We start from the raw sequence: 12,517 nt of genomic DNA on the forward strand, positions 1-12,517 counted from the left end.
CGGCCGGCTCCTGGGGCACGGACACCGATCTGTAGCCACGGCCGAGCCCCGTGGTGCAGACGTTCCTGCCGTGGCCGACTTCTAGCTAGAAAGTTCGCAGCCGCCGGGTGGGGTGAGGCTCCGGTCTGGGGTCCGCCGGTAGAAGCCGGGGCGCGGGGGGACCTGAAGCAAACAGCCAGTCCAGTGAGACGGCGGCTCCTGGGCGTCGGGAGTCGGGCTTGCCTTCCTTCCCCGCCCTGGCCTGCCTGAAAGGTGGGGCCCGCAGCCCCCCTGCGCCCCCCACCACCCCCACCCCCCGTCAGGTGGGGAGGGCTCTCGTGTGGGGCTAGCTGCATACTGGTTCGCACGGGAACGGGCAGCCGGACTGCCTGGGTTCGGGCCCCGGCTTTGCCTCTTCCTCACCCTGCGATCGAGGCCCCAGTTCCCATCTGTAAAATGGGAATAAGAGCCCCTGCCTCGAAGGGTGCTGTTAGGATGGACGAGGCAGTGTGGATGAAGCCCGGGGAACGGAGCGTGCGGGGCCCGCTCGAGTCGTGTGGCCCTGGGCAGGGGGCTTAGGCTCTGGGGGGGGGGGGGGGGCCTCGGCTGCCCACCTGTAAGTGGGGCACACGCCCTCCCCCGTTGGTGGTGAGCGCTCAGACCATCCCAGCTAACCGGCAGCCACTTGGCTCCCTGGCACGGGGCAGCGGTGCTGCCCGGGGCAGGGCCGGGCGCCCCAGTAACGGCCCTGCCCGCCCCTCCCCTGCCCCCGCCAGTGCCCAGCGCGCCGCCGCGGAAGGTGGAGGCGGAGGCGCTCAACGCCACGGCCATCCGCGTGCTGTGGCGCTCGCCCGCGCCCGGCCGGCAGCACGGCCAGATCCGCGGCTACCAGGTCCACTACGTACGCATGGAGGGCGCTGAGGCCCGCGGGCCGCCGCGCATCAAGGACGTCATGCTGGCCGATGCCCAGGTGGGCGGGGCGCCGGGGCGGGGCCGGGGCGGGCGGGGCGCCGGGTGGGCGGGGCGGCCCCCAGACCCTGCGTTCCTGCCTTCTCGCTGCTGCTTCTGTCTCTCTTTCTCTGGCCACCTGCTCACCTACTCCTCTCTCCCCTGCCGCCTCCTCCCACGCTCAGTGGGAGACAGATGACACAGCCGAATACGTAAGTAGCACCCCTGCTCGGCCATTGCAGTGTTCTCCCGCGGGCCGTGCAGTGACGTGACCCCGTCCCCACCTCCCCTCCCCTGCACTTCCCCGGTAAGAGGGTCTTCCCCCCCCCGGGCCCCAGATGCCTACTGGTTACCTCTTGGAGCTGGCAGCCTCGGTTTTGAAGTCAGGCAAATGGGCACAGGAACCCCGCAGGGGTCCCGGACGCAGGGCACAGGACGTGACCCACAGGTTATATATGTCAGCCCTCTTGCCTGGATGGCCCCTAGGACCGGGCTCACACTGTTCCTTCCCCTGCCCGTCCAGCCCGCAGCGCTGCTCCCTGTGGCTCGAGCTGTTCCTGCAGCCCCGACCCACCCCTGCACCCCACAGCCTCCCCGGTTGGACCCAGGCCTGGCAGATCCAGACTGGGCCTCTCTCTCCAACCCAGCCTGACCCTTTTATCACCCTTCCCGGCCTTCTCTGACCTCGAAGTTTCTCTCTGTGGCCAAAGTGTCCACTTGATCGGGGCCCTTGAGTGGCCAGAGGGTCAGTGGGCCCAGGGCAGGAAAGGAGGCCTGCAGTAGCCTTTCCACCCCTCCGGGCTTTCTCAGGAGGCCCTGGGCCGGTTGGCATTGCTATGCCTCCTCTCCTCCGTCTGTCTTTCTAGAAGCCCTGACACAGAGGCGCGGGCTCTTAGGAGAGCCCCAAGCCTCATGTTCAATTGATACCCGTCCCACCCCCCAGGGAAGGGAGGGGCGGGGAATTCCCACCAGGGTTTTGGCCCAGCCCCTCCCACGCACCAACACCCCGGGAGGGGCTGAACGTGGGGCTCAGGGGCAGGAGACCCTCTCTCCGTGCATCCCTGTCCCCCTCCTCGTGCCCCTGACCCGGGGCCGCCCCACAGCTCCCTGGCATGCTGGACCGTGTCTGTGAGTGTGCATGCGTGGGGACGTGGGCACACGTGCAGCCGCGTGAGGGTGGACGCAGATACGTGTGCGGGTTGGAGGGCTCCGACGTTTGCCAGAGAAGCATTTACTGAGCACCTACTGTATGTAGATCCTGTGTAGCTAGGAGCTGCTGCAGGCGTGGAGGGGACCGAGACCGACCTGAGCCCGCCCCCCTGGGGGTCACAGTCCAGTGCAGGAGAGGGCCATTAATACACTTGACCCTTGAACAACGCGGGTTTGGACTGTAGAGGTTGACTTTTATGCAGAATTTGAGGTTTTTGTTTTGTTTTTGGGTTACGTTTTTTTTTTTTTACGAACACGCTACAGCGCCATAAACGTATTTTCCCTTCCTTAGATCTCCTGTCTTTTCTTTAACTGCTTTACTCTAAGGATACAGTGTAGAACGGGGCACCTGGGTGGCTGAGTCGGTTAAGCGTCCGACTTCGGCTCAGGTCATGATCTCACAGTTCGTGGGTTTGATCCCCGCGTCAGGCTCTGTGCTGACAGCTCAGAGCCTGGAACCTGCTTCCGATTCTGTGTCTCCCTCTCTCTGCCCTTCCCCCGCTTATGTGCATGAGTGCACGCACTCTCTCAAAAATAAACATTAAAAATATATACAATATCTAGTACATATAACATATAAGGTGTATGGGGCGCCTGGGTGGCTCAGTCGGTTAAGCGTCCGACTTCGGCTCAGGTCGTGAACTCGCGGTTTGTGAGTTCGAGCCCCGCGTCGGGCTCTGTGCTGTCAGTGCAGAGCCTGCTTGGGATTCTCCCTCCCTCCCTCTCTCCCTGGCCCTCCCCCGCTTGTACACACTCGCTCTCGCTCAAAATAGATAAACTTTAAAAGAAAAAAAGCATACAAGATGCGTGAAATCGAGTATGTTACCTGTAAGCCTTCTTCTAGCCAACAGGGGGCTGATCGTAGTCGAGTTTTGGGGGAGTCAGAAGTTGTGTGCAGATTTTTGGCTGCACGGGGCGGGAGGCGGCGGGGGGGCTGGTCAGCGCCCCTCCCCCCCATGTTGTCCAAGGGTCAACGGTATGCGTCTCGTTAGAAGTCTGGCTGGGGCGGGGTATCGACGGTGATACAGAGGTTTACTCATCAGCTCTCGGGGGCGGGGCGGGGGGGGGGACAGTCCTGATTTGTAGCTTGTCCTCACTTCTGTGACATAAATACTGCCCCACCGTGTCACTTTCAGGCTCCCTATGAGAGCGGGGTGCCCCATGAACCTGTAGCCCCTCTGCCCCAGGGAGGTGGGAGGAGGGTGGGTGCTCGCAGGTGCCCTCTGGTGGCCGCTGCAGGGCCGGGGGCCAGGATGGAGAGTGGGGGGGGGGGGGGCGGCAAGGGTGGGAGCCCCGGGTGACGGCGCCCGTCCGGGTGGAAGACGACGGGGTGCAGGACTGCGTGTGCCCGTTTTAGCACGGACGTGTGACGTGTTGGGGGGTGTGCATGCACTCGGATGCACGCGTCTGCCCGCGGACCGGGCCCCCCCACCCCCCCCCCCCCCCCACCGCCTGTCTTGCTTGACCCCAGCCTGGGGAGGGCGGGGGATGGGCAGGGCTGCTCTCAGCCCCGACTGTGTCGCCGACCCCTCCCCGTCCCTGCCCGCAGGAGATGGTCATCACAAACCTGCAGCCCGAGACCGCCTACTCCATCACGGTAGCCGCCTACACCATGAAAGGCGACGGTGCTCGCAGCAAACCCAAGGTGGTGGTGACCAAGGGAGCAGGTACGAGACCCCTGCACGGGCCCCCCGCCCCCAGACCGTCCCGCGGAGTCCTTGAGCTTGTGCGCTGGGCAGCGGGGACAGAGAGGCAAGGTGCGGGGGCTCCCCGGGAGGGCGTCCGGCCCTGCCACGTCCTAATCCCTGGCTTCCCTGCCCGCTTAGCTCCGGAAAGGTGGAAGCCGTTACCAGGCCTCTGTCCCGTCCGGGCTTCTCCGGGGCTGTTCCTTCTGCCTGGATACCCTTCTCCGGGCCAGCTGCTTGCTCCCCGTCCTTAGGTCTTTGATTCGCCCGCCCCTCCTCGGGAAGCCCTCCCCACCCCGCCCCCCGTGCCACAGCCTCGGTCCAGGGCTCCCTCCGGGCACCCCCAGCACCCCCGTGCTGCCCCCGTCACAGCGGTGATGGCCCCGAGTGGGTTGTGGTTGAAAGTTACCGTGCCCATCGTCCCCGCTGCCCGCGACGCCTCTTCTCCGTGCAGCCCTGCCTCAGTTTCCCCCTCCGGCCCCTCCAGGCCCCTACCACTTGTTCCGAGGGACTGTTTTTACCCCAGCCAAAGCTGACGAGGGAGAGGCAGCCGTGTAAGGGGAGAGGGTTCTGGGCGGAAGGCACAGCCCGGGCAAAGGTGTGGGGTGGGGAACGAGTTGGTTGTGTTTCAGGAGTGACGGGTCCCGAGGCCTCCCCCACGCATCCCGCACCCACCCCTTCCCCAGCGACCCTCCCTCTGCCCACATAGCTTGATGTTCCTGGCCCGCGGGACAACCCCTCCCCACGCTCCTGCCAATCCTTGCCCATGCGGTTCCCTCCGTCTGCCTGGTCTCTGTATCCTTCTGTGTCCAGCACCCTCGTTACCCCTTCCAAGCAGCCTCCCGTGATCGTTTCCTCTTCTCTCAGGGACGTTGCATCACAGAACCCACTATACATGCTGTGGCTGCTCAGAGCACAGTTCCCAAAAGGTCCTGATAAGTCCTGCAGGGAAGAAGCCTGGTTTTATTGAAGATTTTTGTTTGAAGATTATTGAAGTTTATTTGTTTATTTTGAGAGAGACAGAGACTGCACAAGCGGGAGAGGGACAGAGGGAGAGGGAGGGAGGGAGGGAGGGAGGGGGAGAGAGAGAGAGAGAGAGAGAGAGAGAGAGAGGGAGGGAATCCCAAGCAGGGTTCCCGCTGCCAGCTGCGGGAGCCTGACGCGGGGCTCCGGCCCACAAACCGTGAGATCATGACCTGAGCTGAAACCAAGAGTCAGATGCTTAACCTCCTGAGCCAGCCAGGCACCTCAGGGTTGGTTTTCTTTGTAGAGCATCTCTACTGCAGGACTTAGCAGGACCTTGGCACGTTGCTTGCGAGAACCGTGGGGCAAGGGCAGGGTCGTGGACATTGCTGTGTCCCATGGGTGTTAATCCTGTGCCAGCAGGAGGCAAGGGGCAGATCAGTGAGGCACAAGATGACTCACTTCCTAACGAAAAGAAAAGGGAAGCGTCCGAGGGCGTCTTCTGACATCTGTAGCTGTTTTCCCGCATCAGGTCCCCCGAGTCCCCTGCCTCCTCGCCCGCCCTCCCACTCGCCCGGCACAGTGCCGCCGCAGGGCCTTTGCACAGGCTGCTTCCCTTGCCCGGAACACCGTTTCCGCTGCCCCCCTCGGCGGCCCTATGCCCTTGCTCCCAGGCCGGGATGGCCCTGTGGCCCTGACGCTCGCCCTGTCTCCCCGCAGTGCTGGGCCGCCCCACCCTGTCGGTGCAGCAGACCCCCGAGGGCAGCCTGCTGGCACACTGGGAGCCCCCGGCCGGCACCGCTGGGGACCAGGTGCTGGGCTACCGTCTGCAATTCGGCCGAGAGGACTCCCCCCTGGCCACGCTGGAGTTCCCGCCCACCGAGGACCACTACACGGCGCCGGGTGTGCATAAGGGGGCCACGTACGTGTTCCGGCTGGCGGCCCGCAGCCGAGGAGGCCTGGGCGAGGAGGCGGCCGAGGCCCTGAGCATCCCCGAGGACGCGCCCCGCGGCCACCCGCAGATCCTCGAGGCGGCCGGCAACGCCTCGGCCGGCACCGTCCTGCTCCGGTGGCTGCCGCCCGTGCCCGCCGAGCGCAACGGGGCCATCGTCAAGTACACGGTGGCCGTGCGCGAGGCCGGGGCCTTGGGCCCCGCCCGAGAGACCGAGCTGCCGGCAGTGGCCGAGCCGGGCGCCGAGAACGTGCTCACGCTGCAGGGCCTCAAGCCCGACACGGCTTATGACCTCCAAGTTCGGGCCCACACGCGCCAGGGCCCCGGCCCCTACAGCCCCCCCGTCCGCTACCGGACGTTCCTGCGGGACCAAGGTAGGCGCGCGGCGATCCCCGCACCAGAGCCGGACCGGGCCTCGTGCCCACCCCCACCCCAGCCCCCTCCCTCTCCCCCCGCCCAGGTAAGTGGTCACTTTTCTGCTTCCTCGTGGACGCTCAAGGCGAGTCCGGACCCCGAGGCTCCGGCGTTGGCAAAGGTGGGACCAGCGCCCCCACCGCCCCCCCCCACCCCCGCTCCCCCCCTCCCCTCCCCCCTCCGCCCCTCCTTCTCTCTTGCAGCCGCGCCGTCTTCCCCGGCAGGGACTTGGGACAGGGCCAGGCAGGGCCAGGCAGGAAGGCCACGGGCACAGGCACAGCGGATGGCAGGGAGCGCCTGGGCCGCCCCACCCCACCCCGCCCCACCGCCCCGCCCCACCCCACCCCCCCGCACTCACGGGGCCTCTCCTCTGCTCTCTCCCACTTGGCTGCTGCCCCGCACAGTCTCGCCCAAGAACTTCAAGGTGAAGATGATCATGAAGACATCGGTCCTGCTCAGCTGGGAGTTTCCTGACAACTATAACTCACCCACACCTTACAAGGTGCTCACCCCCCCCCCCCCCCCCCGCCCCCACCGGCAACAGGCGGCCCAGGCTAGGGGCCGGTCTTGAGTCGCGGCTTGGACCAGGCTGGGGATTCAGCTGGACTCGGGGCTGAGTGAGATCAGGCGAGTGCGAGGATTGAGGCTCAGAAGCTGGGCTCGTCTTGGGACCAGGGCTCAGCTGGCGTTGAGACTCGGTCCGTGGTCAACACTTAACCTGGGATGGGAACTCAGTCTGGGGTCAGGGCTCAGCTGGCATTGAGGGATTGAGGCTCAGTCTGGGATCAGGCTCAATCTGAGGTTAGGGCTCAGCTGGGATCGAGGATCTGTCTAGCATTGAGTTTTAGCCTGGGGTCGAGGTTCAGTCAGGATTGGGATTAGGGCTCGGTCAGGGCTGGGACTCAGTTGGGATTGAGGGTCTGTCTAGGGTCAGGGTTTAGTCCAGGGTTGAGGCTTCTTCTGGGATCGGTGCTCAGAGTTGGGGTTCAGCTGGGATTATGGCTCAGTCTGGGATCAAGGCTCAGCCAGGGTCAGGGGCTCACCCCAGGCCCCTGCTGAGCTAGCCTTGGCCCACAGATCCAATACAACGGGCTCACACTGGACGTGGATGGCCGTACCACCAAAAAGCTCATCACGCACCTCAAGCCCAACACCTTCTACAACTTTGTGTTGACCAACCGAGGCAGCAGCCTGGGTGGCCTTCAGCAGACGGTCACTGCCTGGACCGCCTTCAACCTGCTCAGTGCCAAGCCCAGCGTGGCCCCCAAGCCCGACTCTGACGGCTTCATCATGGTGTATCTGCCCGACGGCCAGAGCCCCGTGCCTGTCCAGTATGATCCAAACCACCCCAGTGCCCCGAAAGATTCCTCCCACCCCCATTAGCCAGCTTTGTGACCGGGGCCAGGCGCTCGACCTCTCTGTGCTTTGGTTTCCTCGCGTGTCTATAAAACGCGAGTCACAGCAGCCCCCATCTCGCGTGGTTGCCCTGGTACCTCTCACGGGCACCGTCGCTAAAGGCGGCCTTGTGTTTTCTCCTCCGCCATTCCGGATACCAGGAATGAGATCCAACCGGGGTTGAGGGTTCCCAACGGGGAGAGGAGGGCTCTGCTTGGGAAGCAGAGGAGAATTAAGGACTACGGGGACGTTGTGGGTGTGGAAGCTGGGGCTTTGAAGGATGTGTAGGAGTTCAAGAAATACAACCGGAGTAGGCTTTCGAGGCACAAGGAACCACCCCTTCAAAAGCCTGGAGGCTTGAGTCGGGACCTAGTCCTGTATGGCTGGGGCTACAGGGGAGTAGCAGGAGGGAAGACGCAGAGAGCAGGGGCTCCCCCATCCACCTCCAACCAAGGCATCCCTCGGACGCACCCCCGATCCTCCTTCTCCCGACAGGAGTTACTTCATTGTGATGGTGCCGTTGCGTAAGTCTCGCGGTGGCCAGTTCCTGGCCCCTCTGGGTAGCCCGGAAGACATGGATCTGGAGGAGGTGAGGGCCCGGGGCCCAGGCCCGTCCTGCCTCTTGCGTGCCCAGGCGCTGCCGGCCGGGCTCTGAGCCACCCGCGCCTCTGTTCCCGCAGCTCATCCAGGACATCTCACGGCTGCAGAGGCGCAGCCTGCGGCACTCCCGCCAGCTGGAGGCGCCCCGCCCCTACATCGCGGCCCGCTTCTCGGTGCTGCCACCCACCTTCCACCCGGGCGACCAGAAGCAGTACGGCGGCTTTGACAACAGGGGCCTGGAGCCCGGTCACCGATACGTCCTCTTCGTGCTTGCGGTGTTGCAGAAGAGCGAGCCGGTGAGTCCCGAGTGGTGCCTGCCTGCGTCCAGCCTCGCCCTCTGAGCGGGCAGGCCCCGAAGCGACCTCCGCCCCCAGGGCGCTGGCCTCCGAGCCAGACCCCCATCCTCCCGGCCTTCTGTGATCCGGGCTAAAGCAGAGCAGGGGGGAAGGGGAGAGAGCAAAGATTGGCAAGGGCCAGGCCGTGGGGGGGGGGGGGCGGGGGGTCCCCGGGGTCAGGGGTCCTCGGGAGCCATCAGAGGCTTTAGAGTAGGGGAGGGAGACAGGCTTGTGTTTGAGGACCACCCACCTGGCCACGAGGCGCGGGACGGGCAGTGACGGAGGCCCCTCGCGCCCTGTTCCTGCAGACATTTGCGGCCAGCCCCTTCTCAGATCCCTTCCAGCTGGACAACCCGGACCCCCAGCCCATCGTGGACGGCGAGGAGGGCCTCATCTGGGTGATTGGGCCCGTGTTGGCTGTGGTCTTCATCATCTGCATTGTTATCGCCATCTTGCTCTACAAGAAGTGAGCCCCTCGCACTCCCCGCTTGGTAGGAGGGAGGGCTTCCTGGAAGAGGAAGGAGGGTCTGGAAGGTCCAGGGAAGGGTTCTCTCGTAGAAGAAACAGAAACGAGAAACCTCCGGCCCAGAGAGGTTAAGCCACCTGGTCAAAGTCACACAGCCTGGGGAAGGGCCGGGGTTCACAGCGGGCTCGTGATTCGGTTCCTCTTAAGGTCCACGCTCCGCTCAGCGGGACGATTTGGGGTGGAGGCCGCCTCTGCCTAGTCTCACGAGGACAGTGAGTGTAGTGACCACACAGGACACGTCTCAGCTTGGAAAGCGAAGGCTGGGACGTTCCTTTTTGTGGCGGGGACCCGAGCAGGAAGCATTAGCCCCGTTTTCCGGAGGAGACCAAGGCTCTGAGGGGTTAAGCAAGCCACCCAGCGTCCCCGAACAGGCCCTTTTTGGCCAGCATGGCCTCACCTGTCTTCTTTTCCCTCCTCCTCACCCGCGTGTGCTTTCGGGAGCAGCAAACCCGACAGGTAAGGGTTGGCCCCATCCTAAGGAGACTCAGGGCAAGCGCTGAGGAGGAGGAACGGGGTGGCACCGTGCCCGTGGGGCGAGGGGACCCTCGGCTGTGCCGCCCCGGGAGCCCCAGTCCCACGTGTGCACGGTCCCTTTCCTCCCGGCTGGGTCGCTCGTTTGCGGCACCTGTGTTCACACGCGTACGTGTGCGTCTCTGGGCACGCTGGGCGCACGCTGGCACGCTCACGGGCCCTTCTGCTTGCTCCCTCGAAGTAAACGCAAGGACTCAGAGCCCCGCACCAAATGCCTCCTGAACAACGCTGACCTCGCCCCCCACCACCCCAAGGACCCCGTGGAAATGAGACGCATTAACTTCCAGACCCCAGGTACGTGCCTCCCGCAGGCGCCAGGATCCTCACCGCCGGGGGCCGTAGCGGAGCGGAGGAGGAAGCAGCCGCCTTGGCGCTCGGCGGCCCCTCCTCTGCCCCTGCTGCGCCCTCCGGCGCAGTTAAGCGCCCGCTGCCCACCTTCCCGCGTGGACCTCAGCCTGGAGATTCCACAGACCGGTTCCCATGACAGCCGAGCGAGGCTTTTAAAAACAAAACGCTGCCTTCCATTGGTGGTCGGGGTCGTCCCTGGGAGCAGAAAGGACACCTAAAACTCAAACCGACCGAAACCCCCTCCTTTCTTCTGGCAGAAAGGGCCATGCTTCCGTCCCCACTTCCGGTCTCCGGGCCCCTCAGTGGTGGGTGTTCGGGTTTTTCCGTGGCCTTTGCCCATCCTCCCGTGGGATGTCCCCGTGGCGAGATACAGCGATGGTGCCTCCCCCCCTCCCCCCTCCCCCCTCCCCCCTGCCCTGCCTGGCTCCTGTGTGCGGCCCCGCCTCCTGACAGTTCCCTGTAGAGTCACGGGAGCGAGCTAAAGTCGCCTGCCGTGCCTGGGGGAGACTGAACGAACCAGGGTCTTGTCCTCGATCGTCTTTACGTGCAGTGACCCACATACTTTCTCATCTTTTTCCTCTTACTGGGCTCATGCCGGCTGCTTCTCACCACATAAGGGGTTTTTAATTTAACCGATGGCTGCTGTTCTCCTTCTGGGCTCACAGCACGATTACATCCACCATCTACGCGCACCCAGTCTCTGCTTCCTGTCGGCCTCCTGTCTCGTATTAACTGTTTCCGACCAAAAGGAGATTTTAGACACCTGTATTCCACTGATGGCTGCAGTCACTGCTCAGCCTTTTGGCTAAGACAAAGTGTAACTGATGGCTGCAGTGAAGGGTCTCCTGCGGCACCTCTCACGTACCGCTTTTCTTCTTCTGTGTCTGGACTGGGTTACGTCGGTTTTTCCATTTCCCTCCAGATGTTAATTTTTAACACACGTATTTAACTGACGGCTGCTGTTCTTAAAGCTCACGGCATGGGCCCATATGTCCTTCCCCTGCCCCCACGCTCCTCCCTCACCATCCTGCCACTCACCTAAAGTCTCTGCTGACCCTAACGGGCGCCAAGGCCAGGTTGGTCTGGGGGGATGCGTTAAAAGAGCCTAGGGCCTCAGAATCTTCCCGAGGTCACGGCTAAGAGCCAGGACCGGCTGAAGTCCAGTCAGAGGGGGTACACGGCAGCTGCTGGAGGTTCTCGGGTCGGGGCCCGGGCAGCGTGCGTCCCTCGTCGTTTCAGTTTGCTCTGCCCTTTGCGTCTGTTGGCTGGCCATTGTGCGTGCGTCCGGCGGGGGATGGGGGGAGGCGGGGCCCCTGCGTGTTTTCATTTATTTATTGTTTGCTGTTTCTGCAGATTCAGGCCTCAGCAGCCCCCTCAGGGAGCCGGGGTTTCACTTTGAAAGTTAGTTCCTGTGTCTCTCTGTTCTCAGCTTCCTTTCGCGCACCCCCACACCCCCGTTTGTTTTCATCTCTGTCCACCTGTCCTGTGCCGGCTTCTCAAGGGAGTCGGGGGTCTGGTCCGTTGGGCCCGTAGGTTGCTGGTTGTGACTGTGTGTCTGTGGGGGTGGGGGTGGGGGGGTCCTCCGGCGTGACAGGCAGGGGGATCCACTGGGCAAACGGCCCTCGCTCCTTAGATAAGGGCTCTTGGGGAGCGCCCAGGGCAGCAGCTGTACGTAAGCCCGCCTGGCAGTCTTTCACGTCTGTCCCGGCCTGTAGCTCGGCCTGCCGGGCCCCAGGAGAGGAGAGGGGTCGTGCAGACGCAGACACTGGGGAGAAAGAGCCAGGCCCCCGCCCCGTTCCCTCCAGCAACCCCTCCCGCCGAAGGGTCACCATTCCATGTGCCAGATGAGGAAATGAGCCCCCGGAGGTCAGGGGCTCACCGCACCTGCTCCAAGCAGCTGCGCAGACAGACGGGGACCCCCGAGCGCACACACAGACACACACACACACACACACACACTGCCCCCTGCTCCCCAGTTCCCCAGCTCTGCCCGGCAGAAGACGTTGTAGTCCTTCTGATCCCAGAAGGATCTGATCCCAGAAAGGGGTGGCGTCTCCGGCCCCTGCCCTGGGGAACAGTGTCTCTCCAAAGGCCTGGCCAGCCCCGTCTGCTTCTTCCATTTCTGTGTCACTTGCCCGCTTGTTGCCATGAGGCTCCGGGAGCTTGAGGTCCTCCAGGGCGACCCTTCCCCAGCCCCTGCGTCCCCAGCTGGGTTGGGAGCACGGAGATGGGTGGACGTCGTCAGCCGGGGTTGTCAGACTCGGCTGGAGCTGCTCCTCGAACGCTCCACCTGCAGACAGACCCACGGGCTGGGGGTCCTGGCCCCAGCGTGGGCCGACCTGAGCCCTCCCCTCCCCCGCCACTCCCTCTAACCGCGGCTCGTCCATAGCAGACTCACACCGTAGAGCCCCCCGCCCCCCGCCCCCCGGTCCCCAGGCTGGCTCCCAAGTGACCGGCCCGCACCACGGGGTCTGCTCTCCCCCCAGGCATGCTTAGCCACCCCCCGATCCCCATCGCAGACATGGCGGAGCACACGGACCGCCTCAAGGCCAACGACAGCCTCAAGCTCTCCCAGGAGTATGAGGTGAGCTAGCCCCGCCTCCTGCCCCCCCCCGCCCCCCCACCCCCCCCA

The 12,517-nt window shown here is 64.3% G+C and overlaps 1 protein-coding gene across 9 annotated transcripts in view; it reads left to right on the forward strand.

Annotated features, from left to right (window-relative positions):
- PTPRS (protein tyrosine phosphatase receptor type S) overlaps positions 1 to 12,517 on the forward strand; it is a 97,151-nt gene that overhangs the window by 77,180 nt on the left and 7,454 nt on the right. For 2 of the 9 annotated variants that reach the window (XM_058728340.1, XM_058728341.1), the window contains exons 12-19: positions 6,555 to 6,652; positions 7,228 to 7,481; positions 8,041 to 8,134; positions 8,226 to 8,441; positions 8,789 to 8,946; positions 9,719 to 9,831; positions 11,239 to 11,286; positions 12,372 to 12,469. In XM_058728340.1, the coding sequence (XP_058584323.1) occupies positions 6,555 to 6,652; positions 7,228 to 7,481; positions 8,041 to 8,134; positions 8,226 to 8,441; positions 8,789 to 8,946; positions 9,719 to 9,831; positions 11,239 to 11,286; positions 12,372 to 12,469 (1,079 nt within the window). Of the gene's footprint in view, positions 1 to 755; positions 950 to 1,112; positions 1,140 to 3,685; positions 3,804 to 5,504; positions 6,111 to 6,554; positions 6,653 to 7,227; positions 7,482 to 8,040; positions 8,135 to 8,225; positions 8,442 to 8,788; positions 8,947 to 9,450; positions 9,463 to 9,718; positions 9,832 to 11,238; positions 11,287 to 12,371; positions 12,470 to 12,517 lie in introns of all 9 variants that reach the window. The other 7 variants (XM_058728339.1, XM_058728334.1, XM_058728335.1 and 4 more) reach the window with 7 other exon arrangements.

The sequence above is a fragment of the Neofelis nebulosa genome, chromosome 4 (assembly GCF_028018385.1).
Source record: "Neofelis nebulosa isolate mNeoNeb1 chromosome 4, mNeoNeb1.pri, whole genome shotgun sequence".
Classification (NCBI taxonomy): Eukaryota; Metazoa; Chordata; class Mammalia; order Carnivora; family Felidae; genus Neofelis; species Neofelis nebulosa.